The sequence below is a fragment of the Crocodylus siamensis genome, chromosome 1 (assembly GCF_052110815.1).
Source record: "Crocodylus siamensis isolate JL-2025a chromosome 1, ASM5211081v1, whole genome shotgun sequence".
In the NCBI taxonomy this organism is placed as follows: domain Eukaryota; kingdom Metazoa; phylum Chordata; order Crocodylia; family Crocodylidae; genus Crocodylus; species Crocodylus siamensis.
Genome location: NC_143395.1, coordinates 204406727 through 204434633, shown reverse-complemented (window position 1 = coordinate 204434633; position 27907 = coordinate 204406727). Strand labels below are relative to the sequence as shown.

Sequence of the window (27907 nt, the reverse complement as noted above, 5' to 3'; positions counted from 1 at the left end):
TAGCTGGAGCCACTCACCACCTGGTGGCAGAGCCTGCACAAGCCAAACACCCTGAGGCCCCAATGCCTGCTGCTGCTGCCCCTGCCCACGGCAGGGGCTGTGCCATGATGAGGGTGTGTGGGGGGGGTCCCCACACCTCCCCACTCTCCCTTACACCCCACAAACCCCACACTGTGCCCAGAAACCTCCCACATACACAGCCCCACCCCCTCTCAACCCATCCCCACACACACCTACCTACATGCACACCCAAACCCCACCATATGCACAACCCCCCCCCCAATTACAGCCCACACATTCCCCCACATACATCCCAACACACAACGTACAAGAGTAAGACTAGTTTGAGCTATTATGCAATTACCTCTATATACACTATGCAAACACACAAATCAGGAAAAAATATTTTTTGGAATAAAATTGAAATACGTTATAGCAGATGTTTGACTATTAGTGTATGACTTATATTTTTCCGGTTCCAAGATGGCAACACCCCCCCAAAAGAGTACTTCTGGGGGGCAAGGGAAGGGATTTTTGATGGCAAAAGTCACAGGTTAGGGTGCAGGACTTCTAGTCCGAAGGTGGTGCGTGGGGGCAGGGCACTTGTCAAGAGACAGGGCTACTGTTGTGGCCCTCAACAGCTCACCAAAACTCATTAAGCAGCCCTCCAGCGAAAATAATTGCCCACCTCTTGCCTACACCCTTACTTTTGCACTTAGGAAAAAGAAATACAAAATGTGACCTGCCTCTTCAATCACAAAAGTCCTGAATATAAACTAATTTACAATTACACTTTAAAAGTATCTATCAGTGGTTAAAGGGAGAATGCCATCTTAATGGACAATTGTTCATATGGAACCTAGATATGGCTATAGGCATATTTCAAAATTTCAAGATACCCTAAATAGAAGAAAAAGATTAACTGTTAAAAAAGGAAGATACTGAAATCTGGAAAAGTTATAAAATAAATTCAATGGAACCTTGGTATTTAACAGATTAAGACACTTCTATTGTTGAACCAAACTTGTGTAGACAGACTCCTTGAACTCTGTAATATTGTTATGCAAATTATTTAATATCAATACAAGTTTAAAAAAGAAAGCGAAGATATATATTTACTTACATTTCGTGTCCATGCTAATCTGTCCGTATTGTAACCCATCATATTCATGAGACATGTTACGAATAAATTCCACTCCGAGTGATAACTTGGTCCTCCTGGAGCATTATAGGCATTATACCACTTAACAAGCATTTGCACAGCTATCTCTTTGGGCAGGATGGACTTAATTCCTTGCAAACATCTTTTCACTGTTTGGAGAAGAAGCATTTCTGTGCTATTTTTTCTGTAGTACAGAGCTGCAATCCTGGCCCTATAATTGCTGCTGAAAACCCATTCTTAATAAGTTCTACTTTTGACATTCTTGTTACTCTGTCAATTTCGATCTGCTAGTCTGCTGAAAATGTTCCATGCTAACTTTTCAGTGAAAAGAAAAATATGAGTTGCTGTTCAAAGCAATCAGAAACTGCTTTCAGTTACAGGATGCTGAAAACTTTGTAAAAAGGCATCCCTTTTCTCTCATTCCTAAAACCAATATTTGTCTGAGTTAACAGATCAAACCTCTTTTGCTTTTACTTTTTAAGTAAAACTATGCATAATATTATGGAACAAAATAGCCTAAAAAAATGCATGCACATTTTTAAAGAACAGGACACACATGTTAGAGGTTGCAGAAAATTGCTAGACAAATCAGCAAGGTTGTAGCTGATCCCTTAGCCTATAAAACTGGGTTTTGCATTTTGGTAGCCCACTTGTTACCCTAAGCCAGTAGTTTTCAGATTGTGCTCCAGAGAACCCTGGGGATCTGTGACAGGTCACCAGGGTTCTGAAATGAAACTGGGGCTAGTGGTGCAGGAGGCAGCATGTTGCTATTGTTTGACTAGGTTACCTGGCTGTACATCAGGTTACACAGAGCCAGGGGTAGGGGCAGGGGTTCTCTAGCAGAAGAGACATGAAAAGGGTTATGTTACTTTAGAATGTTTAAAAACCACTCCCCTAAACAAAGCATATGAAAGTTTTTGACTTTGACAATGTCTTATCTGTTGGATTCTGTATCTTACCTAGTTCTGAGGTGGCAATTTCAGGAATGGCAATCCTAACTGTTGTATTATTGCTGAGTTCCTACAAAAATGTAAAGAAGTCAAATGCTGAAGGATATCTTAATGTATAGATTTAATTCCACCTATTCAGACTATGTAGTACATTAAAATTCATCATAGTAAATAGCTGTATGTTTCCCAGGAGAAGTCAGTGGGAGAGCCATTGTCATAATGAAGATACAGTAAAAGCTCTGTTATCTGGCATATCCCGGGAATGGGGGATGCCCAATAACAAAATATGCTGGTTAATTGAGCAGCCCCAGCTGCTGCTTCTCACGCGGTGTCTGGGGTGTCCCTCCACCCCTCCCACAGCATAACCACCCCTCCCGCAGGGACCCTCCAGGCCATGCAGGGGCTCGGCAGCACAGGCTGCTTTGCCCTGAGCCATGGGGCCTTGGAAAAACCAGAAGTGCCACAGTAGGCACTTCCAGTTTCACTTTATCTTACAAGCCGGCATGCCGCTTAGTGGAGCATGCTGGCTTGTAAGGTGCTGGAAAACAGAGCTTTTACTGTATTAAAGCAATAAAGGGTAGCTGTATAAAACAGGACTTTTCTACAAGGGAAAGGTTGTTTACTCAGCCTAGACAAACAAAATAACACCTGGCTGTGGTTTCCTGTAGGGGGTTTACAAGACAGAAAAAAAAATAAGGTGGATTTATCATTTTGCTTTACATGACTCATTTCTGAAAAAATCTCAGGGCAACACCTACTAGAGTTACTCGGTTGTGGACAGGATCTCTCACAGAATGAATGAATGTTCCAAGCTGCTGGAAAGTACAATCATCAATATAAGAGGACTCATGAAGTTTGGAAGAATCCCTGAGCTCTGGAACTGGTGACAACAGTACTCCCTGCAAAGGGATAAAACAGTCCATATTAACAGTAAACATTATGCAGGTGCTGACTATTAGATTAAAAATTATTTGCAGTTTTAAAATTATTTTCTCACATTTCTAAACTATCAGTGCTCATCCATTGTTTGGGAGGCCCATCTTCAATATTAAAAAAAAAAAAAATCACAAACAAAAGGACAATCATCAGGGGAGTACATCAAGGGCTGAACAACTGTTCACCAGGACACCCTTGGGGAAAACCAGGATTAATGGTCATAAACTCCTGGAAAACTGTTTCAGGCTCAACATTAGGAAAAACTTCTTCACAGCCAGGCGTCCAGACAATGGTATAAGCTCTCTCCAGGGGTGGCACAATCGCCTACTCTGGAAATCTTCAAGGGGAGATTGGAAGGTTACAGCTGTCTTTTCTGCCTGGTGCAGGGGGCTGGACCTAATGATTTTGTGAGGTCCCTTCCAGCCTCGCAATCTATGAATCTACCTTTCTATGAATCTACCTTACCTTCTCATATACAACATGCACCTTTCCCGCCAAAATTGGAATATATGTATTAGCCCAGATAGAAGCACCCTGCTTTTATTCCTGCTACACAGTGCAGCAGCTGTGGCATTACTTTTCAGGCAGCTGAGAGCGCCAATTAACTTAATGGGCTCATTGTTCTTCACTCTACAGGTGCTAACAATTGATTCTCCTGTTTAATAGTTTTGATGTTCCACTAATAAAGCTAACTTTTCTTAGGGACATTTTGCTGTTTGTTTGCTGCTCCTGTTTCACAGCCCTGGAGACTCTTTAGATCTTTCCAAAATCACAGATCTACCTACACAGCAGCTAGGGTTTCAGCTTTCGGTAAGCATGAAAGGGAGGGCAAGTCAGCTGAAGATTAGACTCTGGGTCTGCTTTATGCAGGCCATAACTCAGGAAAAAATCTTATTTTCTTCATTCTGACTTTCAAAAACAGAAAGCAGAGGTACACAGCAAGAAGAAAGATTGCTTGTTCCAGTCTTGCGGATGCAAAGCCACCTTTCATGATGACAGTTCAAGGTTCAATAGAGCATAGATTTTTTCTGACAAATCATACAGCATCTCTGCTGTTTGTCCTGACTTATTAGCTTAATGCCGGTCCTTCCCAACAGCCCTCTGACAGTGCCTGCTTCATGTGACCCTACCGCATACTACAATATATCGCTGCACTTTTGCTTCCCTACCAGTAAAAGGCAGGTAATCCTCCCCATACCCACCTCAGAGGTGTTCTAATATCCTCAGACAGACAGTATTACAAAAAATATTTTTGTTATCAGTTTTTCCAGAATAAAAAGATACTAGCCAAATAATACAATTTTCTACTGCAATTTGCCTAAATTTTCTCTCCTTGAACCAGGACAACTTTAATTACAGAATTTGGTTTTATAAAATAGAGCAGTAAACATAGATAATTTCTCACTGATACAAGCACTTTGAATACTATCCAATACAAGCTTTTTAATAAAAGGGTAGCTCTTGCTCCTCTTACCTCATCCAAGGGTGCCAGGTGCTTATTCAAAGGCTTGGAAGGAGTACTGACGCTATCCAATGGAGTGCTCGGCCGAGGCATTTGGTTTGACATTGTCAGTGATGGAGCTGGCAGTCCAGGAATGAAGACCTTCCCTACCTTTATATGAGCAATGGGTAGGTAAAGAAATAGGTAACTTTAATATATAAACTCCTCTGAAAAGCATGCTTATGCATACATTCATATATTTTCAAGATACCAATAAGGTAATAAACACAGAAGAAAAGGTTTGAGAAAACACATAAATATTGACCTTAAAACCCCTAACAATAGGACTGCTTTTCTATTTTAAATTTCCCTTTTTAAAATTCCGACAAACATTCCAATTCTGCTCCAGGAATACCTTAACATGCCTGAAGACTGCTACACACTGGCATCTCCTTAAAGTTCTGGCACAGTTTTAGTGACAAACTTCTGTTTTCAAAAGTTATAAAGATATCTAGGGAAAAAACCCTAAGTTATGAGGTTTCCAAAATTAAGCAAAATCCAATTGTACATCTCCCCACATAATTATAAATAGGTATAGACATTTTTAAATTATAAACGTGCTACCAAGAATGATCACCACAACAACTGTTCTTCGTAATGCGACATGATTTGACATTTATGGCCACTGGAACACCCTAAAGAAGTGTCAAAGTCTCTTATTGTGAAGAAATTCTGTTTGTTCTTCATATCTTAAAGGATTCTTTTGATTCTTAAGTAAAAAGTGAGTTAAAATAATAAAAATATGACACAAGCAAAATAAAATGCAAACAACATTTCCAACCCTATTTTTCTATGGTTCTACGTTTTTATTGTTCCCTGAGGTGTCAGTGACTATCTTAAGAGCACTGCACATGGCAAATCAGGCTGCAGTTCCAGCAACGAGCTGAATTTCAGTGAAAGGCCCAAACATATGCCTAAAGAAGTCTCAAATAAGAGGTCCCCTACAATGACCAAGACTGGGGTAATTATTTTAGTAGTTTCCTCCACTTGAAACACATTAGGCAATAACAGTTATACTTGTCCCTTTTGGTACAGTTAAATTCCAAGTGTCTACGTTGAGATACTAAGAATCTGAATTTGAGGACATTATGTTACATACCCGTACTACTCCAGTATACAGCACCAGGTTTCCACTACCTTCCAGAACCAACAACGTGTCAATACCCTGTAAATATCAAGCATGTATGTTACATGTTATAGATTATCTATCTGAGCAAACTATATTTAGACACTGAAGATGAAAAAACACGCCAACTTTTCATGGTAAACACACACACATGCTTACCTCCACTGGAGCTGCATCCTTTGCCTGTATACTGGTAACAGAACCAAAGATCAACTGCGACTTATCATTGCTCTCTTGAAATTTTACACAGCTATGTATTTGGAAAGGAAAAAAAAGAAAAAGTCAATCAAAAACACTACATACAGGAACTTTCAGTATTTGTTATTAAAAAGGGCAGAATATTAAAACAATGCTGTAGGAGAACCAATTATGTTTGTTACAGTATTCGTAACTCCTTTCCCTGCTAGTTGATATTAATTTCTTAATCTTTGCCAAAGTATTCAAAGTTTTTCTAGGGGTAGGAAAAGCATCAATATAATACTTTTTTTAAAACATATCTTACTTTTATTTGTGTGGCCAATACTACATATGTTATAGATGTAAACATCTGCAAGAGAGCATTTCAGCTAGACAGACATACATGTACCACACTAATTGGACAGACTTCACTAATGACAGAATATACCCATACAATACCAGGTCTGAGCTACTATTTCTGCATGCTTTAGCACGTATTTATATTTCAAAGCATATGATTACCGTAACTGGAGCTGCGAATCCACTAAAAAACATAAGAACTTTTGCCCACAGAGGTCAGTTGTAATAAACACTTTTGAAGCCTGGGAATTCTTCTCTCTGTCAATATTGAAACAGAAGCAACAATTTGTATAGCATTCTGGCTTACCATTCTACCAGAAACATAAATGTACAAGAATCTTGAAGTAAGCTGAGTTGTGTGGAAGAGAGGGCTTCAGTCAAGCAGTGCAATAGATTACTCGAGTGCCCACCCTAATACACATCACAGTTCTAGGAATACATTTTCCTATCTTCATGCTCCTAAATTCTTGACCCTCTGAGTATGCACTATACAGGCCAGCACCACAGTCTGAATGGCTTTGTCCCCTATTGTCGTGTTTAATCCTAAAATTTTACTGCTCTAGTTTGGAAATCTACCTCCAAGTCATGTATGCTCAAAGGCTGGTGTCCTCACCAAAGGTGAGTACCTATCTGCAAGGTACTCTCTCTGCTCCCGTGGCTCATTTTGATGTCAGCCACTTAACAGCATTAGCATCTGAAAACCAAGGTGAGTGGCACCAACTTCATTTGGAATCAAACTGGTTAAACAACTGTAAATATGTGGCAATATAAATGCCAGTCAAGTTAAGGAGTTTAGAGGAGGGAGGAAAGCTGTCTGGTCATTACAAATTGCATTTTTCATGAACATCACTTAATTTTGTGATTTTCATGAAAAAATGTGAAATTGGGATTTAAACCAGATCCTACTAACTATAAATGCAACTGCTGCTGCAATAGAACAAATTCTCAGAAGTCACCTATGATACTGGCAGTGAGCACTTCTCACAGAAAGTAAACTCATGCTCCTAGTCACTAACTACATTCAAAACCTGTAAGTGTGTGGTATCCCTACCCAAATGATACAGATAACACCACAAAAAAAGAAAAAAAAAAGAAAATACATAAAAGGATTTTGCTAAAGCATGGGATCTAGACCTGCACTGCATCATATTGTTTTACCCTACAAAAATATATGAACTCCTTCCACGGAAGGGAAGAAAGCAAAGATTCATAGACTGAGAATATTCTGGTCAGCTGATGTGATACTGATGCATGTTTAAGATATACACACACTATTACCCCCTTACAGGGTGGATATATTAAAAAAAAAAAAAAAAAAAAAAATCAATGATTTTATTTAAATCTGATTTTTTTAATTTAAACATATTTTCTGAATTTTTTTGTTAAGATGCTTTAAAAAATAAACATATATAATTTTAATTTAAGATATGTTAGCGCTTAAAGATATCATCATGGAATAGGGATTATAATTTCTAATTGTATACTATTTTAGACAATATATTCATGGAACCTTTTTAGAAAAGGTTATAAATAAAGTCACAACAGGCTATGGATTATATTAGGGGCCAAATCTTATTGAGGTTTACAGAGGCTCCTCTCTAGATTAGTAAAGATTAAAGAAAACCACTCTACGCAATGGGACTCAGTGCTCAGTCTAGAAAATCCCATTAAGCATCTCTGCAATACTTAGTTTCAGTTCTCAAACTGTTGATTTGTGTCTCCAGAAATAACATCCTTGTTAACAGTATATGGAGATGAGAGATAACAGATCTGATTACCTACCCATGAGCCCTCTTGTCTCTCTGCAAGTTTGTGTACACAGAGTCAAGCCCTTACCTCTCTCTAAAAGTGCAAAGTTTCAAGAAGTTAAATGAAGAGAGGATTGTTGGGGGTGGAATAGGTCTGGGCAAGGAGGGGTCTGGAGGTAAATGCAAGAAGGCAATAGTAACAAAAGAGAAACATTAGAAACCAAAGAGAAACATTTTGAGCAGACTATTCCAGAAGTCTTGAGGGATAAGTTTCTGAGTATAGCTTCTTCACTGATTTGAGATCTAGTGAGGGAATGATATGGCAGAAGGGAAAACTTATCATGGCAGCAGGTTTGCCAGGCTATAAAAGAGACCGTTTGGGAATATTTTAATGAAGGTTATCTCAAACAATAAAAATGGACCTTTTGTAGAAAACAAAGATTAAATCGAAGATTCCTGACCAGTGATTTAAATCAATATGATTTAAATCAAATCCACCCTGCCCTCTTAGGCAGGGATTGGCAACCTATAACTCACAGACATGTGGTTTCAGTGGCATTCAGTAGCAGGGGGCTTTAGCTGCAGCTGCTTTCTCCATGCTGCCTCAGGAAGAAGCAAGGGGTTAAGAGGGTTAAGGACGTCTGTGAGTGGGTCCAACACCCACCTGCCACTGGCCTGAGGTAGATCATTTCAGCCTGCAGCCAGAAAAGCCTGCCTACTGCTGCCCTCACATCTCTCACTCAGTATTATGCAGAGTACAGCAGATGGTGGTGCACAGTGCTGCTCTCATGATACTTTTGTGATGTTAGCAAATTCCTGTGTTCAGCATCTCCATCCAAGATCCAGGAGAGGAAGAGCAGCATAGCAATAAAATTTAGAGAGGATAACAACTGGCAGGTGCTGTAAACACCAGAAGCAAAACAACAACAAAAGGCACAGGGTTACAACCATGGCGAGGCACTAACAACATGTGATAAAACTTGAGACATACTTGACAGCAGGCAGGACTGGCTCGCATTCTATCACACCGTAACAAGTTTCCTGGGTCAGCCTTATGTCCCAGGACTGGAACCCAGGACCTGTAAGCCAAGGCAATAAGTGTTGACCTTCCAATTCAAAGGTCCTAGATTCTACTACTGATGAGCCAGTCAAAGGATGTTATGGTAAAAGGATAGTCTATCAAGGGATTTCAGCTGTAATGAGGGTTGGATTAAAATGTTTGCCAATTACACCCTAGTACAGGGCCCTCATACCAATGTCCCACACAGCTAAATCAACATCTCTGATTTGGGTACCTGCAACACTGGCAGCTTCCTCTCCTAGTTTCATGACCTGAGGGCAGAATGCTAGAAAAGAGACTGTCTTCACATGACAAGAGGAAGATATTACAGGTGAGGACCCTACAGAAGAATATGTCTGCAGTGGATACTAAAACATGGCTTCACTTAGGACAACCATGGCCTGTAACACGGCCTTGTTCGTAGTGCTCCTCTGACACTTGAGATACACTTCTTAGCCAGCAGCATGGGAAATAAACATGTATAGTGAAGAGTTCAGTGCCCCCACTAGTGGTTGGATAAGGTAAAGATCTTAGATTGCTACAGCTCTGAGATGACTGATGCAGGCCTTTGGTCAAGTGTAAGAGGTTAAGGGTTTATGTCCTGTGTTTGCTCCCTTTTAGCAGGTGACATATTCAGCGGCAACGTAGTACACAACCACCATTGCCTTAAGGTCCTAACAACACCCCTGAAAATAGCCTTTTGAAGTGAAAAGTGTAGGCATTTCTGTTTTAAAATGAAAGAACAAGTTAAAAGCTTGAAACAACAACCAGAGTTTTACTTTAGCCTGATAAGGGGATATCTAGAACTTCTCCAACTGAAACATAAGACTTCATACCTCACGTTCATGATGGTCTCTGTCCACAGGTGATCTATACACAGCTCTGGAACAATTGACTCAGTTTCTGGTACAATGAAGGAGTCATTAGAAGTGTTGTTTGGTGAATGGCTAATATTTTGCCTCTTCGGTGACTGGGTATTACTGGAAAAGTTGAATCTCTGCACTCCTGAGAAAGAGTGCACCCCTAATGCAGGGGAGTGAGAACGGCTACAAACCAAGACATGAAATATTACTGAAAAGTAGGTTACGGAGTCAGGCAGGCAGTTCAAACATGTAAAGAATCTCTTTCTAAAAAGTGAGCCAGATGTTTATACATTAGCACTTTTCTCAGAATAACTAATTCAACGAGAGTCCTATTGCTCATATTACAGTCCTGGCACAGGAACACATTGACTCATTTGGAAGTAGTTTGGCACTGGCCTATAGCAAGGTTCAAAAAGAGGGAAAAACCCCGTTCTAAAATGTCCAATCCTGTTTTGTGAAAGCCTGTCCCCAGCCTGTCCAATGAATAAAATATTTATTCTGCATTTACACTTACATTTCTGTCTTGCACTATATCACATGTGACATTCCTTACCCTTGCCAAACAGGACTTCTCCAAGGCCAGATTCAAAGAAAAGATAAAGTGCTCCAATTTCTTAAGGAAGACATCAGAGTAGAAAACAACAGGGTTGGCAGTTGAGAAGGCAGAGGCTTTCCTCCAAAAAGGTGCCACAAAATATCTGCCAACATGGGTATGGAATTATCTCATGATCAGATACATTATCCAGAGCACCCTCACACTGTACCAAAGCCCACAGAGTGCTGTCAAGGACATGTAAACACACTATAACTCCTTATAAAGTCAAATGCAAAATAAGCAGAACAGCTTAGAGGATGACTGTGAAAAACTATCTAAATAAAAATGCACAGGAAAATAAGATATGGGAACAAATCGTGCAATTAAAAACAAGCACCAATGAAAACAAGGAAGAAATGAACTGCCACCCTGAGATGGCAGTATATTCCACATTCTGTGACTAACCTTACCACAGGCACACAGCAGCCACAACAGCCAGACTGCAAAGGAGGGCAATGTGCAAGTTGTGGGGCCCACAGCAGTTTGCACCAACAAAGGCTGCAGTGCTATACAAGATCTCTCTCCTTATCATGCTGTCCGGCTCCAAAAAGCAAATTTACAATGGCACTTCCATATTCAGAATATCTATTTGTGCCAGGAACTAGTGGAAAATTAGTAGTTTAACTGTATTTCAATCAAGTTAAGCCAATACAACTTACAGCACCCACCAACAGAACTGTTTGCTCAATTCCTGGCAGTTATACCTGAATGCAAGGGGGCTGTACAGGTATATGAGCAAGCCAAGATGATTCACAAGATGGAAAAACCCTGACACTTTTCACACCAGTAGAGCTCAGAGGACTGAGCAGCAGACATCTAGGAAGCAGTCAACTGTTAATATTTTTGTTGGGGGGGAGGGTGTTGAAAGTTTGGTCTTCATCACATTTAAAGGCAAGAGGAAAAACAACAAAAAAAACTCCACAATTTTTCTTTATTTGCAAATATCCTACCAACCATGGTGACATTAATTCACCAGAGAATTATATTCTATCTTTATACTTTGACATTTGTTTTCCTCCTTTGAGAAAAGCCTTGCTGTTAAGTGAAAATATGACAGAATGGACTCCAGCACCAGACTTCATAATCCTGGACAAACTAGTAATGGCAGATCCTGATCAGTCTCACAGGTCTCCTGGATTTATATTTTAGGCATGCTAGGTACGCCTTGCCCCAGGAGGGTAATCAAGCAGTCAGGTGTTGGCAGGGTTTAGGATCCTTAAACATGGAATGGGGAGCACCTGGTGCCTCAAAAGGTTTATAAAGAGCAGTGGTTCTCAATCTTTTTGGTACCAGGGCCCATTTGTAGACATTGATGACCAGTCATGATGACCCAGAGCCCCTCACTCCCAACCCACTACCCCCGCCCCCCAGCCAGCTGGTGTGCGGGGCAGGGTGGGATGTGTGTAGTGTATGGGGGGCCCCCCAAGCAGTCCCCTGCAGGCTGGAACTCTGCCAGCCTGCAAGAGAAAAGCCACAGTTCCCCACATTTTTCGCCTTTAAAGGAAAATCCACTTTTAAAGTTTGTTTGTGATCCTTTCATATATTCTTGCAACCTACTTTTGGGTCACAACATGCTAATATAGAACATTAAGTGGGGAGACACTTGAGTGAGCCAGTAAGAAACACTGAGCAGAGATTTCTCTGAACATCCACCCCTTTTGACTCTGGGGGTGTAGATTGTGCTGATACCACCAACTGCTGGCCTAACAGCCTAGTGGCCCATGCCTCCTATCTCCCAGAAGTGTGAGCCAGCCACCAGGCTGCAGATAGTCTGGGCAGGGGCACATTTCATTCATCTTGCTGAAGTTTGCTAACAGGAAGAAAGAAATGCAAATCATGGGGTCAGAAAGAGAACAAGCAAGGAAACCTGATCCATAGCAGCGCTGCCTGGGCCATGCTAGCTAAGCACCAAGTCCAGCATCGCTTGCAGGGAATGGGGCCATGCCAGCCAAGTACTGAGCCCAGTCCTGTCCCCTGCAAGTGATGCCAGGCTTGGCAGCAGTGCTTGCAGCGGACGGGGCCAAGCTTGGTGCATGGCTGGCGTAGCCCAGGCAGTGCCACTCGCAAGGGATGGAGATGCACTAGCTGAGCATCAAGCCTGGCCCCATCCTGTATATGTGGCAGACAGGGCCGGGCTCAGCACTCAGCTGGCATGCCCCCATTCCAAGAGTACTACTGCCTGTGCCGTGACAGCTCAGCATGAAACCCGGCCCCATATGCTGTGAGCAGCACTGCCGAGCACCGAGCCCTGCTGCACCAGCCCGGCGCCAAGCCCAGCACCGTTCACAGGGGACAGGGATGGGCTCGGCCTTACGACTCGCAGCAGATAGGGTCAGGCTTGTCACTCAGCTGGCACAGCCCAGGCAGCACCACTTGCAGAGGATACTCAGCCCTGCCCCCCATGAGCGGTGCTGTGACATGTGTCCACCCCTGAGTGCCTAGGCCACCAACCCAAGATTTCTGATCCAAAAAGTTAGGTTGACTTATATACCAAATCTACAAAATTCCTAACTTTTTGGTTCAGAAAAATGTTGACTTATACACCGCGTCACTATACACTGTGAAATACAGTAAATGAACTGGACCTCTCCAGGGGCTTAAGCAGAGCCTAGATACTATCTCCATTTCAATGTGGACTGCAATGAAACAGGCATCTCAGTGCTAGGAGCAGGGTACCCTCCTGTGCACACTCAGAAGTCCAAGTACAGATGACTAGAGATCTTTTGCAGTACAAATGTAGTATCTAAAAGGATTTATAGGCTTAAGGGGCTTTGGGCCAATGAAGTGGGGTAGATTTTGATCACTTTTTGATAATTTGCTACATAAATTCTGCTTACATGCCATTTAGGTCTATAGTTTACCAAAATGGATTTGGTCCTTAGTCTTTCTATGCTTCAGCTCCCACATCTGCAAAAAACTTGTGGGTAACAGCACTGACTACCTCACAAGGAGTTGAAAAGATAAATTCATTTAAAAGGCATTCAGATACTAAAATACTAGACCCATGCAAGTATTTTACATGGACACGTATAGCACATGCACTCTCTCACTGGCCTGTTCATTTACTAAATTCTACAAAGCACATTTGGCACCTACCTAAGAGCTGCCATGTTAGATATAGAAGGTGAACGGGAGTGCACACTTGGTGATGACCCCGACCGACTTTGGCTGTGAATAGAAGAATAGTTCTGGAAAGGAGAGGCCACAGGGGATTCGCCTTTGGAGAGACTCCTGAGATGTGCAGTCAAAGAACTACTGGTGGCCAGATGCTGTGGTGTCCCCACCTGCTGAGAGAACTTAAGGACTGCATTCTGCTCCTGGAAGAGAAAAGAGAATAAGCTGTACGGCACAAGAAATGCAAGCAAGGCAAAACAGCCTGTGTCAAGGGGGTCACTAAACAGCTATGGATTTAGTCAGCTCAATGCAAGTTTAAATGTTACATGTTCAGACTGCTCAGCTGCTAGACTTCAAAACCCTGTGATCTAGTAAGGGCTAGAAGCAACCCCAGATAGACCCTTCCACGTGGCATGGAGGATGCAGGGGGGGAATGGAAGTGAAGGGGGCCTGGCACCCTCCATAAATCCATCCAGCGATGTCTATTCTCCTTCCACAAGTCATCTTCTTTGATCTTAATAAAAGAAAGTTAATAACTTGTTGCTATTTTCAACCACTTACATACAGTTAAACCACTCAGCAACATCAATCATCAGAGTCCATGACACCATTAAAACAGCACGATAAAAAGACAATTTGCTACCTAAATATCACCACCATGTGAAGTAGTTATACCTATACACAACAAGCTATCCAAACTCATCAGCTGCTTGCCCTATTCTCAAAACTTCTAACATGAGTAAGTGTTAAAGAAATCTAGTTTACTTCATTCTGATACTGGCACACAAGTAGAAGGCAAACTTATTTTCAAAAGTTTGTCTCCATCTATTGTATAGATTGGACTGGAGATATGCATTTTAAAATATACATACATAAGCAAACAACACTTGCTATTCATACATAAGCAAACAACACTTGCTGTTTACCTTTAAGTCAGCAAAACTTCCTACCTCTGGTTTCACTCTACGAAGAGCCCAAATAGTATGCAAACTCTGAACAGTGTCATATGTCATAATGATGGAAGGTTCAGCATTGAGAAAAACTACTCTTAGGGTGTAATCAGCAACATACTGTACTCCAGCAGAGGGAAACACACCTGGTAAAAAATTAAAGATCAGGTTAACCACATCTAAGGAGGACTATTTCTCTACCATTATTATTAGTTATTTAATGCCACTGTAGTATTTTGTGTCACCGTTTTTTTGCAATTTGGTTTTTCCCTTTATAACTTCCTATACTGTGGGAGTGGAGAACCCTTTTGACACTTAAAAATAGATAATTAAGAAATCAGATGCAAGGGAGACCACCACAGTTTATTATATAACAAGTTTAAATAAGTAACAAAAATGAGAGTGTGGACTGCTTCTGCAAAGACAGAACTCTCAAGAAACCCAGTTTATATTCCTGCATTCTGCACTATCCTACTAGATCATCTTGAGCAAGTCATTAAATCCACCCATGCCGCAGTTTCATTCATTTGCAAGAAAAGGATATATGGCGCTGACCCTCTTTGGTAAAGGTTTTCTGATTTTCAGAGAAGCAGCTCTGTACAGGAGTGCAATATCCATACTGCTTAGGAGGTACAGTTATGTATTTGTTGTTATTATTTTCCTTAAATTTCTTAATTCACAAGCGTAATACCAACACGAAGCCATGCTAGTTTTTCAAGGTGTCCTTGTTATCATCATACTCTTCTTGAAATGTCACACTGCAGACGTATCATTCCTACAGTATAATACATTTCTACTCTTAGTTTCCCACAAACTTTTTTCTCTCATAACCATGCTAAATATTTGATGTGGAATTCACCAATATTCATAGTCTCACTGTTGGTAGGGTCGAAAGGGACTTGATCAGATCATCAAGTCCGACCCCCTGCCACGGTAGGAAAGAGTACTGGGGTCAAAAGACCCCAGCAAGGTGTTCATCTAGCCTCCTCTTAAAGACCTCCAAGGTAGGAGCCAGCACCACTTCTCTTGGAAGTTGGTTCCAGATCCTAGCTGCCCTGACAGTGAAGTAGCGGCTCCTGATGTCTAGTCTGAATCTACCCTCGGCCATTTTGTGACCATTATTTCTAGTCACTCCTGGTAGCACTCAGGGGAACAGCGACTCCCCCAATGCCTGCTGGTCCCCCCCGACTAGTTTGTAAACAGTCACTAGAACCCCACTCAGCCTTCTCTTGTGGAGGCTGAACAGGTTCAGATCCCTTAGCCTCTCCTCGTAGGACCTGCCCTGCTGCCCCCTGATCATGCCGGTGGCCCTCCTCTGGACCCTCTCCATGTTGTCCTCATCCCTCCTAAAGTGTGACGCTTAGAACTGGACGCAGTACTCCAACTGTGTCCTGACCAGTGTCATATAGAGGGGGAGGACCTCCCTGAGATGCATCTGCGGATGCATGACAAGGTGCGGTTGACCTTTCTGACTGCGTCCCCACACTGCCGGCCCCTGTTCATTTTGGTATCAATAATGACTCCATATTGTGATTGAGTTATTCACATCTCCATTTACAGTTTTTCATGGTTGGTTTTTTATGGGGTTTTTTTAAGAACGACATAACCTACCTCCAGATTTGCAAATAAGAGGTGTTATCTCATCTAATGGGTGAAGCATGCTGAACATAGTAGGTAAAGGTTCTCTGGAGAACAGTGGAAAAATACATTTTAAAAACCAGTGTTATTACAAGCACAGCCATTATTTAGGAGTTGCAACACTCTAAAGAATGGGAAACCATCAAACATAAATAGCTGAGGAATTTATTCCATTACTTCAGGTCTCCAAGTCTCACCTTACACATTAGTTACAAATTTGTTTATATATAATTATCTTAAAACAGTTTAGAGAGCCTTAACTGATATCTGAGTTAAATGAGAACCCCATACAGTTATCACCTAGATGTTACAAATATTAAAATTATACAGCTATAAGTTCAGGATATGAAATTATGATTATATCCTATTAAAACTGAATGAAAATTTAGACAGACAGAATTATCTAGGAAAAATTTGGCCAGAACACAAAGACTGAACATCTCATCTGACCCCTAACAAAATTACTGTCAGCTTAAATCTCTTTTGAAAGTGAAAACATCTGGTGAAATACTGCACTCAGAGCATACAGTGCAAGGTAACAAAAGGCCAAAAGTGATATTATACCTCCCTAAAACAAGCGCAGTCATAAATTTCTCAAGCATGCTTGTAAGTGTCACATTCTCCATCTCTGACCTCCTACGTTTCTCATCAGAAAAAGTTTCCCACACTTGTCACAAACCAGGTACAGTATTTTCAGAACCACTGGTGGGCCCAAGCAAATAGATTTTTCATTACCAAAATTTAACTTGTCTTTTTATATGCAAAACTTGAATTAAACAAGTAGCCCTCAGAAAGAACACTTTTATATACTGGGAAAAGAGAGAGATTTTTCAAAATCCAAACAGCTAAACTATAGCTACCTATCTAGGTTTTTCAGCATGCTTGTGGTTAAGACTAGAACTGACCAGGATTTTTTCAATGAACTGTTTTTTTGCATCAAAAATGTTTATTCATCAAGACTGAAACTTTTTGTAGGAAAAGAGTTTGACAGGTTTTTCAACTCACTTTTTTTCAAAACAAGCTTTGAAATTGAAGTGTTTCATTTCAACATTATTAGAATAGAAAAAAAGCTAAGTTTAAAACAAAATACGGTGAAAATCTAAACATTTTGATATTATTGAATCTAAATAATTCAAGTGCCTGAAACTAAAGACTTTAAATTCTCAGTTTTTGAAAATTTATAAGACTTCAAATTTCCAATCCAGTTTTGGATTAAAAAGCTGTTTTTTGTTTTTAACCTGGGAAACATATGCAAGCTAGGAAAATGATTTCTTGCCTGGGGCCAATTCAGATGAGAGAACCACACATTCTGGAATAAATGCATAATGCTGTCTGCTTTGAAGCCATCAGCTACTTGCACTACATCTCATTCTATAAACCAACACTATATCCTGCATCCTGGCTGTATGCCTGCAATAGACCCAATTCATATCCCTGTGCCACCTGGGCAGAGAAGAAAACATACCAAGATCAGGAAGTTCTCCAAGTGCACAACAGTGAGAAAGAAACAGGCCTCTATTTCCTCCTCTGTGCATTTTTTAATATCCCACCCCACCACTGTGATCCTACTACCAAGGCAAATGTTTTAAGAAGCTGTTGGTAACAACTGGGAAAATATTCCTCCATCTGTCATGTAGCTTCAGGGACAAGAGAAGCTAAACGTAATAAGAGCAGGAGGAACTCATCCTCCTGCATAACACAAATAATTACGAAGTCATAGGGATAACCTGGTGGAACTCCACCCATGACTGGACCACAGGTATTGATGGCTATCCCTTGTACAGGAGAGATCAAGTAGATAAAAGGGGTGGCGGTGTAGCTCACTACGTTAAGGAAAGCTACACATCCTTGCAAGCTGATTTTGGTGACCAGGGTGGACGACTGGAGACCCTCTGGGTTAAAATCCGTGGGGAACACAGCACAGGGGACACAATGGTGGGAGTCTACTACAGACCTACCATCCAAAGTCAAGAGCTTGACCAGGAGTTAACCTGGGAACTGGCTGAGGCTGCATGCTCCAGGACCATGGTTATCATGGGTGACTTCAATTATCCAGACATCTCATGGGAGGATCACTCAGCAAAATCTGAGTGGTCGCAAAGCTTCCTTTCGTGTGTGGATGACCTCTACCTGACTCAAGAAGTCTACGGGTCAGTGAGAGGCAAAGCAAGGCTTGACTTGGTACTGGCTACTGGGGATGACCTAATCAGTGACCTAGTGATCGATGGGAAGCTGGGTGACAGCGACCATGAGCTGGTCACCTTTACTGTCTGCCATAAAGCTGGCAAGTCAGTGAGCAACATGGAAGTCCTTGACTTCAGGAAGGCCGACTGACGAGCTCAGGAGGCTTGTCAGTGAGGCCCTAAGGGACCATGACCCCAGGGGGAGGGGAGTTCAGGAAGAGTGGTTGCTCCTCAAGGGACCGATCCTCAATGCACAAGCTAAGTCTATTCCATCTGGGAGAAAAGGCAGCAAGAGGGCACAGCAGCCCCCCTGGCTCTCCAGGGATCTAGCAGATCTCCTAAGGCTAAAAAGAAAGGCCTACAAAGGATGGAGGATGGGATTCACCTCCAAGGTAGAATATTCTGCACTGGTCTGGTCCTGCAGGGAGAAAACCAGGAAAGTGATGACTGCAACTAGCTTCGAGCATCAAGGACAATAAAAAGTCCTTTTTCAGGTATGTCAGGAGCCGGAGGAAAACCAAGGGCAACATTAGACCCCTGCTGAACCAGATGGGGCACCTGACAACTGATGCCCAGGAAAAAGCCAACCTACTGAATGGGTACTTTGCGTCGGTCTTTCATCAGTCCCACGGGACGCCCATGCCCGCTACAGGACAGGGAGGTCCGCGTGGGGGAAATCCCCTGCCCTCCATTAATGCTGACCTCGTGAAGGAACACCTTGAGAGGCTGGACACCTTCAAGCCAGCCGGCCCTGACAATCTACACCCCAGGGTACTCAAGGAGCTGGCAAGCATCATAGCTCAGCCTCTGGCACGGATCTTTGAAAACTCCTGGTGCTCTGGTGTAGTGCCTGAAGACCGGAAGAAGGCCAATGTGGTGCCTATATTCAAGAAAGGGAGGAAAGCGGATCTGGCAAACTATAGGCCCATCAGCCTGACTTCTATCCCAGGGAAGGTCTTAGAAAAGTTTATTAAAGACGCCATCCTTAATGGACTGGCCAATGCCAACATCCTGAGGAATTGCCAGCATAGGTTTGTTGCAGGTAGGTCTTACTTGACCAATCTCATTTCCTTCTACAACCAGGTAACCTATCACCTGGACAAGGGAAAAGAGATTGATGTCTTATATCTTGGTTTCAAAAAAGCCTTCTATCTTGTACCCCATAATCACCTCTTGGCAAAACTGGCCAATTGTAGCCTTGGGTCCACCACAATCTGCTGGCTGGTGAACTGGCTCTGAGGACGGACCCAGAGGGTGGTAACTGACAGAAGTCAATCATCGTGGGGCTCTGTGACCAGTGGGGTCCCTCCCAAGTCTCTGTCCTTGGATCCATATTGTTCAACTTCTTCATTAATGATGTGGACACTGGAGTCAGAAGTGGACTGGCCAAGTTCGCCAATGACACCAAACTTTGGGGCAAAGCATCCAGACCAGAAGACAGGAGAGCGATCCAGGCTGACCTCGACAGGCTGAGCAAATGGGCAGACAAGAACCTGATGGTGTTTAACAGCAAAAAATGCAAGGCCACCTTGGGAAGAAAAACCTGCAGCATCCTTACAGACTCGGCAGTGCTACACTGGCTAGCACTACAGAAGAAAGAGACCTGGGGGTCATCATTGACCACAAGATGAACATGAGCCTGCAATGCGATGCTGTGGCTAGAGAAGTGACCAAAATGCTGACTTGCATCCATAGATGCTTCTCAAGCAAATCCTGGGACATCATTCTCCCCTTGTACTCAGCCTTGGTGAGGCCACAGTTGGAGTAGTGTCCAGTTTTGGGCTCCAAAATTCAAAAAGGATGTGGAGAAGCTTGAGAGAGTCCAGAGGAGAGCCACGCGCATGATCAGAGGTCAGGAAAACAGACCTTACGACAACAGGCTGAGAGCCATGGGGCTCTTTAGCTTGGAAAAGCACAGGCTCAGGGGTGATCTGCTGGCCACCTATAAATTTATCGGGGAGACCACCAGTATCTGGGGGAACATTTGTTCACCAGAGCTCCCCAAGGGATGATGAGGTCAAACTGTTATAAACTACTACAAGACTGTTTCAGGCTGGACATGAGGAAGAATTTCTTTACTGTCCGAGCCCCCAAGGTCTGGAACAGCCTGCCATCGGAGGTGGCTGAAGCACCTACATTGAACACCTTCAAGAATAAATAGGTTGCTTATCTCGCTGGGATCCTATGACCCCAGCTGACTTCCTGCCCTTCGGGTGGGGGCTGGACTTGATGATCTTCCGAGGTCGCTTCCAGCCCTAATGTCTATGAAATCTATGAAAACCCAGAACATCCAGTACCATTCTCCAATCAGTGTAACGAGAGTTACAAATATGGGGTTTCCACATTTGTCTCCAAGCTCTTGATATTCTAACCAATTCCCTGCCTCTTCCAACACACTCCCAAAATGCCTTACCTTTCCAGATGCCAGCTCTAAACTATAAAATGCAGTAGTAGACACACAGTAACAATACAACCCTAACCACTGAACTAAGCTATACAGCATGTTATTAGTGACAGTTCCTCCTACATCAGGGGTTGGCAACGTTTTTGGGCAAACCCAGCTTCCACTTATAAGATGTTTGCATGCCAGGGGTGGATCACAAGCAAGTTCTGAGGGTCTTGATCCTTGTTGTGACAACAGCCCCCAGCCCCTTCCTCACCATCTGCCTGGAGGCGTGCATGCACCCACCGCCAGCAACGAGCCAGGCTGGAGCTCCACAGACCTCAGTGCAGCAGCCTTCAGTCTCCCCACCACAAGCAGCAAGGAACCCAAGGTCCACAGTGGGCGGCAGGGGCATGGCCAGAGCCTGGCCCAGCTGTAGCAAGCAGCCAGGAGGCTGCAAGCCGCTGCACCAAGTTTCCAGCCCATTGCTGGCGGCAGATGCACGCATGCCTCTAGGCTGATGATATGGAAGGGACTGGGACTGCGCTGCCACAAGGACTGGGTCCCTCGCAGCTCCCCCACCATCTACCCTGAAGCACGCATGCGCTGACTGCCAGCAATGAGCCAAGCTGAGGCTGCACGGACCTTGGTGCAGCTGCTTGCAGCCTCCTGCCACAGCTGGCCAGGGCTCCTGCTGTGGCGCCCCATCTGCTCACAAGAGGTGGCAGGGAGGCTGCCAGCAGCTGTACTGAGGTCTGTGGAGCCCCAGAGAACTCACTGCCAACACCTCTGGGAGGATGTAAGGAGAGCTGTGAGGGGCCCAATCATTGTTGTGGCTGCACAGCCCCAGCCCCTTCTACCCTGAGGTCACGCTGATAGGACTGATAGACTAGAACAGTGGTGCTCAATCTCTGACCTCCAAGGCTATGTCATCCTCCCCCAGGGCTGCCCATGGGTTTAGCAATGTGTGGTGGAGGGAGCAGTGGCAATATTAACTGCCAAGGCTCTGCATTAAGCCACAGTAATTAAAACTGCAGCTGCTCCCCAAACACCAAATTTTCAGATCTGTGGGAAGCCTGAAGACTGGATGCTAGGGCCCTGCAAGATGCATCCAGCATGCAGGGTCACATTAGCAGACTGACCCTGTGCTGAATCTGGCCCCGTATCACTTATCCAGCCTGCAGTGCCTAAAAGGTTGAGTACCACTGCACTATAACACAATTAAAACATGTACTGCCTGATATCATATCCTAGAACTCCCTGTCACCACCATTACCAGCCACTCTCACTACCTACCTGGGTGGACTTGGGGGTACTTCATGAGAAGAACTACTGCGCTCAAACAGCAAGCCATATTTTGTTGGCCAGACATTTGCCACCTATGAAAAAAAATGTTTTTAACAATAGAGTTTCACCTACTAAAGTAGTAGAACACCAAAATGTTTAGCCATGGTTTAGGGCAGACTTTAATGTTACGTATTAGCACAACAGCTAATCAAAACAAAAAGACAGCATATCTGTCCTTTCCTATATCCCATGTGTGATTTTCTCCAATATTTAAATCAGGTAACATACCAAGTTTTGTAACTAAACAGAGTAACAAGACTACAAATCACTTGTTTTATCACCCACTCAGAGAATTTGTACCATACACCACCACAGTGGTATCTGGGCACTTTCCATGTACAACAGAGTAGCAATAATGGTGCTCCTAGTGGGCTCTGTGAAGTTTCCAGCTCCATCCTAGTTTCAGGTTGAAGTTGGGACTATGGCAAAATACTCCAACTCTCAATCCAATACCCGGGGTAACAGACAGCACACTCAGGTCTGTTTTATCATATTCCCTCATCTACTACTACAATTAGGGGTGCACCAATAAAGATTTTCTTGGCGGATACCAATAGCTGATTATTAACCAGCCATATCAGCCTATACCGATCCAATAATCGATTTACAGGAATGCAGCCAGGCAGCATGGAAAGCAACGCCCTGCAAACAAGTTTGTGGAAGCGAAGGAGTGATGGATTGGGGTGGGGGGGAACAGATCGAGGCCCCCACAGTAAGGGGGGGGAGTGGGGCAGAGGCAGGGAGCGGGATGGAGCTGCAGATGGCTTGTCCAGGAGATCAGCGTCCTGGTGCTTAAAAATGGCAGTGAGGATGTTTGAACTAAAGCTCGTTGAATGAGCTTTAGTTCAAGCACCACCACCACCATTTCATAATTAATTACATTTATCAGTGACCATTATCAGCTACACCAGCCAAAAAAAGCTGATAGCCAATAATATAAATTTTCCTTTTATTGGTACTGATCCGATATATCGGTGCACCTCGAACTACAATTAGGAATTCATGCTGCAGATTACTACACTCCAGCGATGTTTCAAGAGGCATGCATTCCAACACACAAAAGAGAATCAACAATTTCAGCAAAACATACAATAAGATAGACACATTGAAAATAATTAACTTACCTGAAAAGGTAAAGCAGCAACAAAATCTTTTCCTTCTATGCTATGAACATTTATGCAAGAGCTCTGCAATATGCAGATACATTTCTCTACCATTTCATTGCTGTCTGAAACTGCTGGAAAATATAAACAGGTATTTTTAGTTCCAAAATAAATAGTTTATTTCTCAAGTCAACAACATTAATCTAGGATAAACTATTAATGTGGCACTACAATAAAAATTAGAATGAAACTTACTGTCATCCTTTCCACATTTTTCCTGTGGTATGGTGAAATCACACCACAATGCCTAAAAAAGAATGACAGTCTGATATTAAAAAACTAAATACACCATTTCTCTTCATACAATGTTTTCATTCTGCTCCAAGGCATTGCGAGTTTAGAATGAGTTAGCTTGTACTGATTAGCTAATATGCACCCATTCAATGACCATAACTTCTAAGTATGCATACCTGTAAGACAGGGCTATCCACAGTGAAAGCCTTATAAACAGTAGAGGCTTGGCTTTTACTTCCTTTGCTCCAAATGACCACATTGCCAGCCACATACAATTCTTCATCATAGTCCACTTCTCCAACATCACTAACTCCTTTCCTCAACTGCCAACTCTCCTGTAAATCATAAGTGTTAAGAAAATGTTACACATTCCTACCAACTGAAGGATGATATAGCCACAAATCTAGTGCAATCTTAAAGGCTGGTCCAGCTTTATTTTTATTAATCAATCAAATAAAATTTTTGGCTATTATTGCAGAGCAGAGTAGATTTTGGTTTCTACTTCTCTTTTCTAGAAGTGGGAAAACATAATATCTGCTACACTGAAAAAACCCTGCTTACAATCAAATGAGAGATCAACTATGTAGTGTACCAAAACACAGATTAACCACTGTGTCCACTGTCCTCATTCTGTTATGGCAAGAAATTCAGGGATTGTTGCTATTGTGTATCAGGCAACCCAATCGTTGTTCGGGTGTTTTAACTTGGTCTGTTTGCAATCTTTGGAAAGCAGGAGGGGAGAGATGGCTACAATACACAAGGTAGTTAGTTGAGTTAGTATGAAGTCAGGCAGAAGAAAAGGGAGATATATATATTTAGTTAGTCTGTGAAGTGCGTAAGACAAGATTAGCTTTCATGATCCCTTTATGGATCATGAAAGCATCTATGGATGCTTGTTTGCCTTGCCCAGCCCTGCCATTCTTCCTCCCCCTACTACCTTCTGTATTCAGATCACTCACTCCACTTTATACACTGCTCTGTGCTTGTCCTCTCACTTCATCAGATGCTGTAAACCCAAGTTCACAAAAGCTTATGCCCTATATATCATATTTAAGTCAGTTTTTATGGTTCATCATCTACTCTGCCTTCTGAAACACCCAAGGCATATGCAAAAACCTGTTATAATGAACTTTTATGAGTTATCTTGAACTATTCTATTTTTTTTTATAATCCACGCTGTTTAATCTATGTACTTCTTAAAGGTTAGTTTCAAATTCGGGTCTCACTTCTGCAGTGATTGGGTTGCAATCCAAACAATCACTGAGATGTCACAATTACTATTTTCATTGTTTAAAAATAAAAAAAGCATAGAAATATTTCTAATAGCCTTAGCTTTTATAAAACCTTGCGCTTACAAAAAATCTAAACTTGGAGCTGGACTGGAGTCGAAAGAGGCAGAATAACTCCACAAGTAAATGGATATAATCCAAGCTTTCCTTTCCAGCTTGTCTCTACCAGAACTAGAAATCCCCTTTTAGAAGGGGGGGCAGGAGGGGGTCTCCATGCCTGTTTGCTCTTCTGCTTGTTTGCAGAGATTGCTGATATAAGCACCAATTATGAAATGCTCAGACTTATTTCCTTACTACCCTCTCACAATATTTTCCCGACCAAGAGAACAATGCAGTTATATTATAGTTAGAGTGCTGGAACACTCTGCTATCTGATACCCAAGGGCTTGGTTTACCAGAGGTACATTCCTTCCCAGCTGCATACAAACTCACGCGTACATGTCTCAAATCATGGATGATGAATAGTTGTAAACATTACCTGTGTTCAGCTAGATTCTGACAGACAAAAATAGAAAAAAGTTTTGCTTCTTTTACATGCAAAAAACTAACAAAAACAAAAAAAAGATTAATCCATAATTAACAGAGATGGACAATGTCAGAAGCAGTATTTTTTTTGTTTCTTTGGATAGAATCTTACACTTTGCAGCCACCTGTGATGGCATAAAGCTTTTGCCCAGCTGATTTTACAACAGTTTATCTGTGTATTAGGGTTTCACAATCAGTTATGGAGTACATCAAAGTAGGAGGGATAGAACAGAGTAGGCATCATTACAAGTAAGATTGCTACTGTGGGGGGAACTATTTGGGGCTTGTTTAGTTTTCATACTAATCTAATGGTAGGTTAGGAACATCACTTTCTATCAAAATCATTAAAACAGTCTTACTCTTCTTCCTCCAAGTGTGTCCCTACTTCGATGTCACCTTTGCCTGTCATCATTTCTCTTCTTTTCTTACAGTCTTTCCTACTGGCTGCATAAATCCACATCAGCATCCTCATCTCCGTCACCTTTATCATGGACAACTATTGTTTCTTTGCTGCCCAGCACTGATCTATACAATAGCACTCGCCTTGCCACTCTTGTAAATTTTTTTTCCAGATTGATTGGCATTTTTCTATCGCAAGTCATGGTAACCAACCCCCCTTTATCCTTTATTTATTCTGTTGTTAATTTTCTCATCTGTCTCCATTTTTTCCACAATGGAGCCGAGGTACTTGAACATATGTGCAGAAGGTATGTGTGGGTCATCCAATTCCAGGGGTGCACTCCCTGAATAAGTGCATGACATGTACTCCACATTTTTCTCTGCTGATCCATAGGCTATGCCTTTCCAGGATGTCCCTCCCCCTGCTCAAAACATTCTCTGCCTTTTGCTAAACCAACCACGTAGTCTACAAATATTATGCTACACATGTCATCCTTCTGAATGCTCCTGGTGAACTTATCAAGAATACAAACAAAAAACAGGCACAGCATTAACCCTTGACAAACCCCAACCTTGACTGGGAAATCCCATCTTCTAATTTGTGGTTTTGAGCCTCTACACTCATTTTGCACAACTCTCTCACAGCTCTAGTATCAGTTGTTCCCTCATATATCACACCACTTCTCGACACATGGCCACATGCTTCTTCCTTGTTAACAAACACCAGGTGAAAATTATTCCCCTCTTCTCTGTACTTTTCCATTGGCCCCCTCACTGAAATAACTGCATCATTCGCTAATTTACCTGGCACAAATGTAAACTGATTTTTGCCATTTTTTACTTCCCTCCTCCCTCACAGTTCTAATTAACTCAGTATAAAACCTAACGTAGACATGTTTATATCGGTGCCTTGTACCTGAAGAACTGCACCCCACCAGGAGAAGTGTGTTCTTATACTAATAGTTAATGTGGTATAGCTTTTGTATGTAGACTTGTCTTTTTGTCCTTTTCTTCACAAGGTGGGTGTAGTTACTGCAGCAGCTAGTTTGTGGAAGCCAGATCAATTAAACCAATGTGACTACACATGGTTAAACAGAAATGTAACAACTGTGCTGAACCACGGCACAACGCTGCAATGAGAAACAGTGCAGTAAGATGTACTATATAAATTTTTACATGCGTTTCCTAAAAAAATACATACAGCTATCCTATTTGCTCTTTGGAGGGAGTTCCTTAAGCATATTTTAGTACGCATATTTCAAAGAGTTAATGAAAGGTTTCTCTCTCCAAGCTCATTAGGTTTAATCATCAAAATAACTGTTTAATCAGTAAGTGCAACTCTACCTTCTGTTTTTCGTGGATTGTCACCTCCTGAAAAGATCCCACAAGGCCAGCAGCTCCATCAGAGGACCATAGCTCAGAAGCTGGCTGCAGCTCCCGCAGCTGAAGGTTCAGGGCATTAGGGTGATGCCTGCAGTAGTCACGGCCAAAAGGAACAAACTCCTGCAAATCCCCAGCTGCAATCATCGTTGCCCTCTCTTCATGCTTGTTCGACATGGGTTCCAAATATCAACATTATTTCTGAAACCAAGATAAAACAGTCATCAGTGCCAGTCACGCCTTCAATGTCAAGTAAATCACCTAGGTAATATTTAGCAGTTCAGAACAAAATACCTTTGCATCTAAACATGGATTTTCAAGAGAAAGAAATACAGGGAAACGCATTTCAAGACTCTTTGAGGTTTTGTAGTGTACAGTTCTGCTTGCCAGCTGAATTGCTCACTTATTTCTCTCTCTCCTAGAACCCAGCCAAGCATCCCAGGTTTTCACAAAGAAAACCACCAGAATAGCAGCGATTTCAGCACTGTCTGCCAAGCTCCTTACCGGTCCCACCCTTCCTACAGCTCCGTCCTCCCAACCACAGGGCAGTGAGGCCACAGAAAAGCCTCCGCCCTGGCCCAGCCCCTTTGGAAGGACCCTTCCCTGAGCTCCCGGGAGAAGGGGTGGCCGGGACCGCCACCCATGCACGCTCAGGGGCGCCGAAGGCCCAGCCGGGGGCGCACACGCACCTGCCTGCCACAGGAAAAAGGAGGGGCGGGGAGAGGGCGGGCGCGTGGCGACAGCGGGACCGGGGACTCCTTCCGCAGAGCGCAACGCGAGCCCCGGCGGCGCCTCACGCGGGCGCGGCCATCTTGGAATTCCCA

General features: G+C 42.7%; 1 protein-coding gene across 3 annotated transcripts in view; it reads right to left on the bottom strand.

The window, feature by feature from the left end:
- ANAPC1 (anaphase promoting complex subunit 1) overlaps positions 1–27907 on the bottom strand; it is a 93035-nt gene extending 65128 nt beyond the window's left edge. The window contains exons 1-17 of one of the 3 annotated variants that reach the window (XM_090053110.1): positions 27773–27907; positions 27048–27284; positions 23667–23825; positions 23452–23503; positions 23218–23330; positions 22043–22125; positions 16154–16227; positions 14543–14688; positions 13575–13795; positions 9857–10066; positions 6375–6470; positions 5835–5925; positions 5649–5714; positions 4523–4660; positions 2871–3011; positions 2122–2182; positions 1124–1311 (exon numbers count right to left, since the gene is read on the bottom strand). In XM_090053110.1, the coding sequence (XP_089909236.1) occupies positions 1124–1311; positions 2122–2182; positions 2871–3011; positions 4523–4660; positions 5649–5714; positions 5835–5925; positions 6375–6470; positions 9857–10066; positions 13575–13795; positions 14543–14688; positions 16154–16227; positions 22043–22125; positions 23218–23330; positions 23452–23503; positions 23667–23825; positions 27048–27260 (2052 nt within the window). In that variant the 5' untranslated portion in view covers positions 27261–27284; positions 27773–27907. Of the gene's footprint in view, positions 1–1123; positions 1312–2121; positions 2183–2870; positions 3012–4522; positions 4661–5648; positions 5715–5834; positions 5926–6374; positions 6471–9856; positions 10067–13574; positions 13796–14542; positions 14689–16153; positions 16228–22042; positions 22126–23217; positions 23331–23451; positions 23504–23666; positions 23826–27047; positions 27285–27377; positions 27603–27772 lie in introns of those variants that run through there. The other 2 variants (XM_090053127.1, XM_090053119.1) reach the window with 2 other exon arrangements.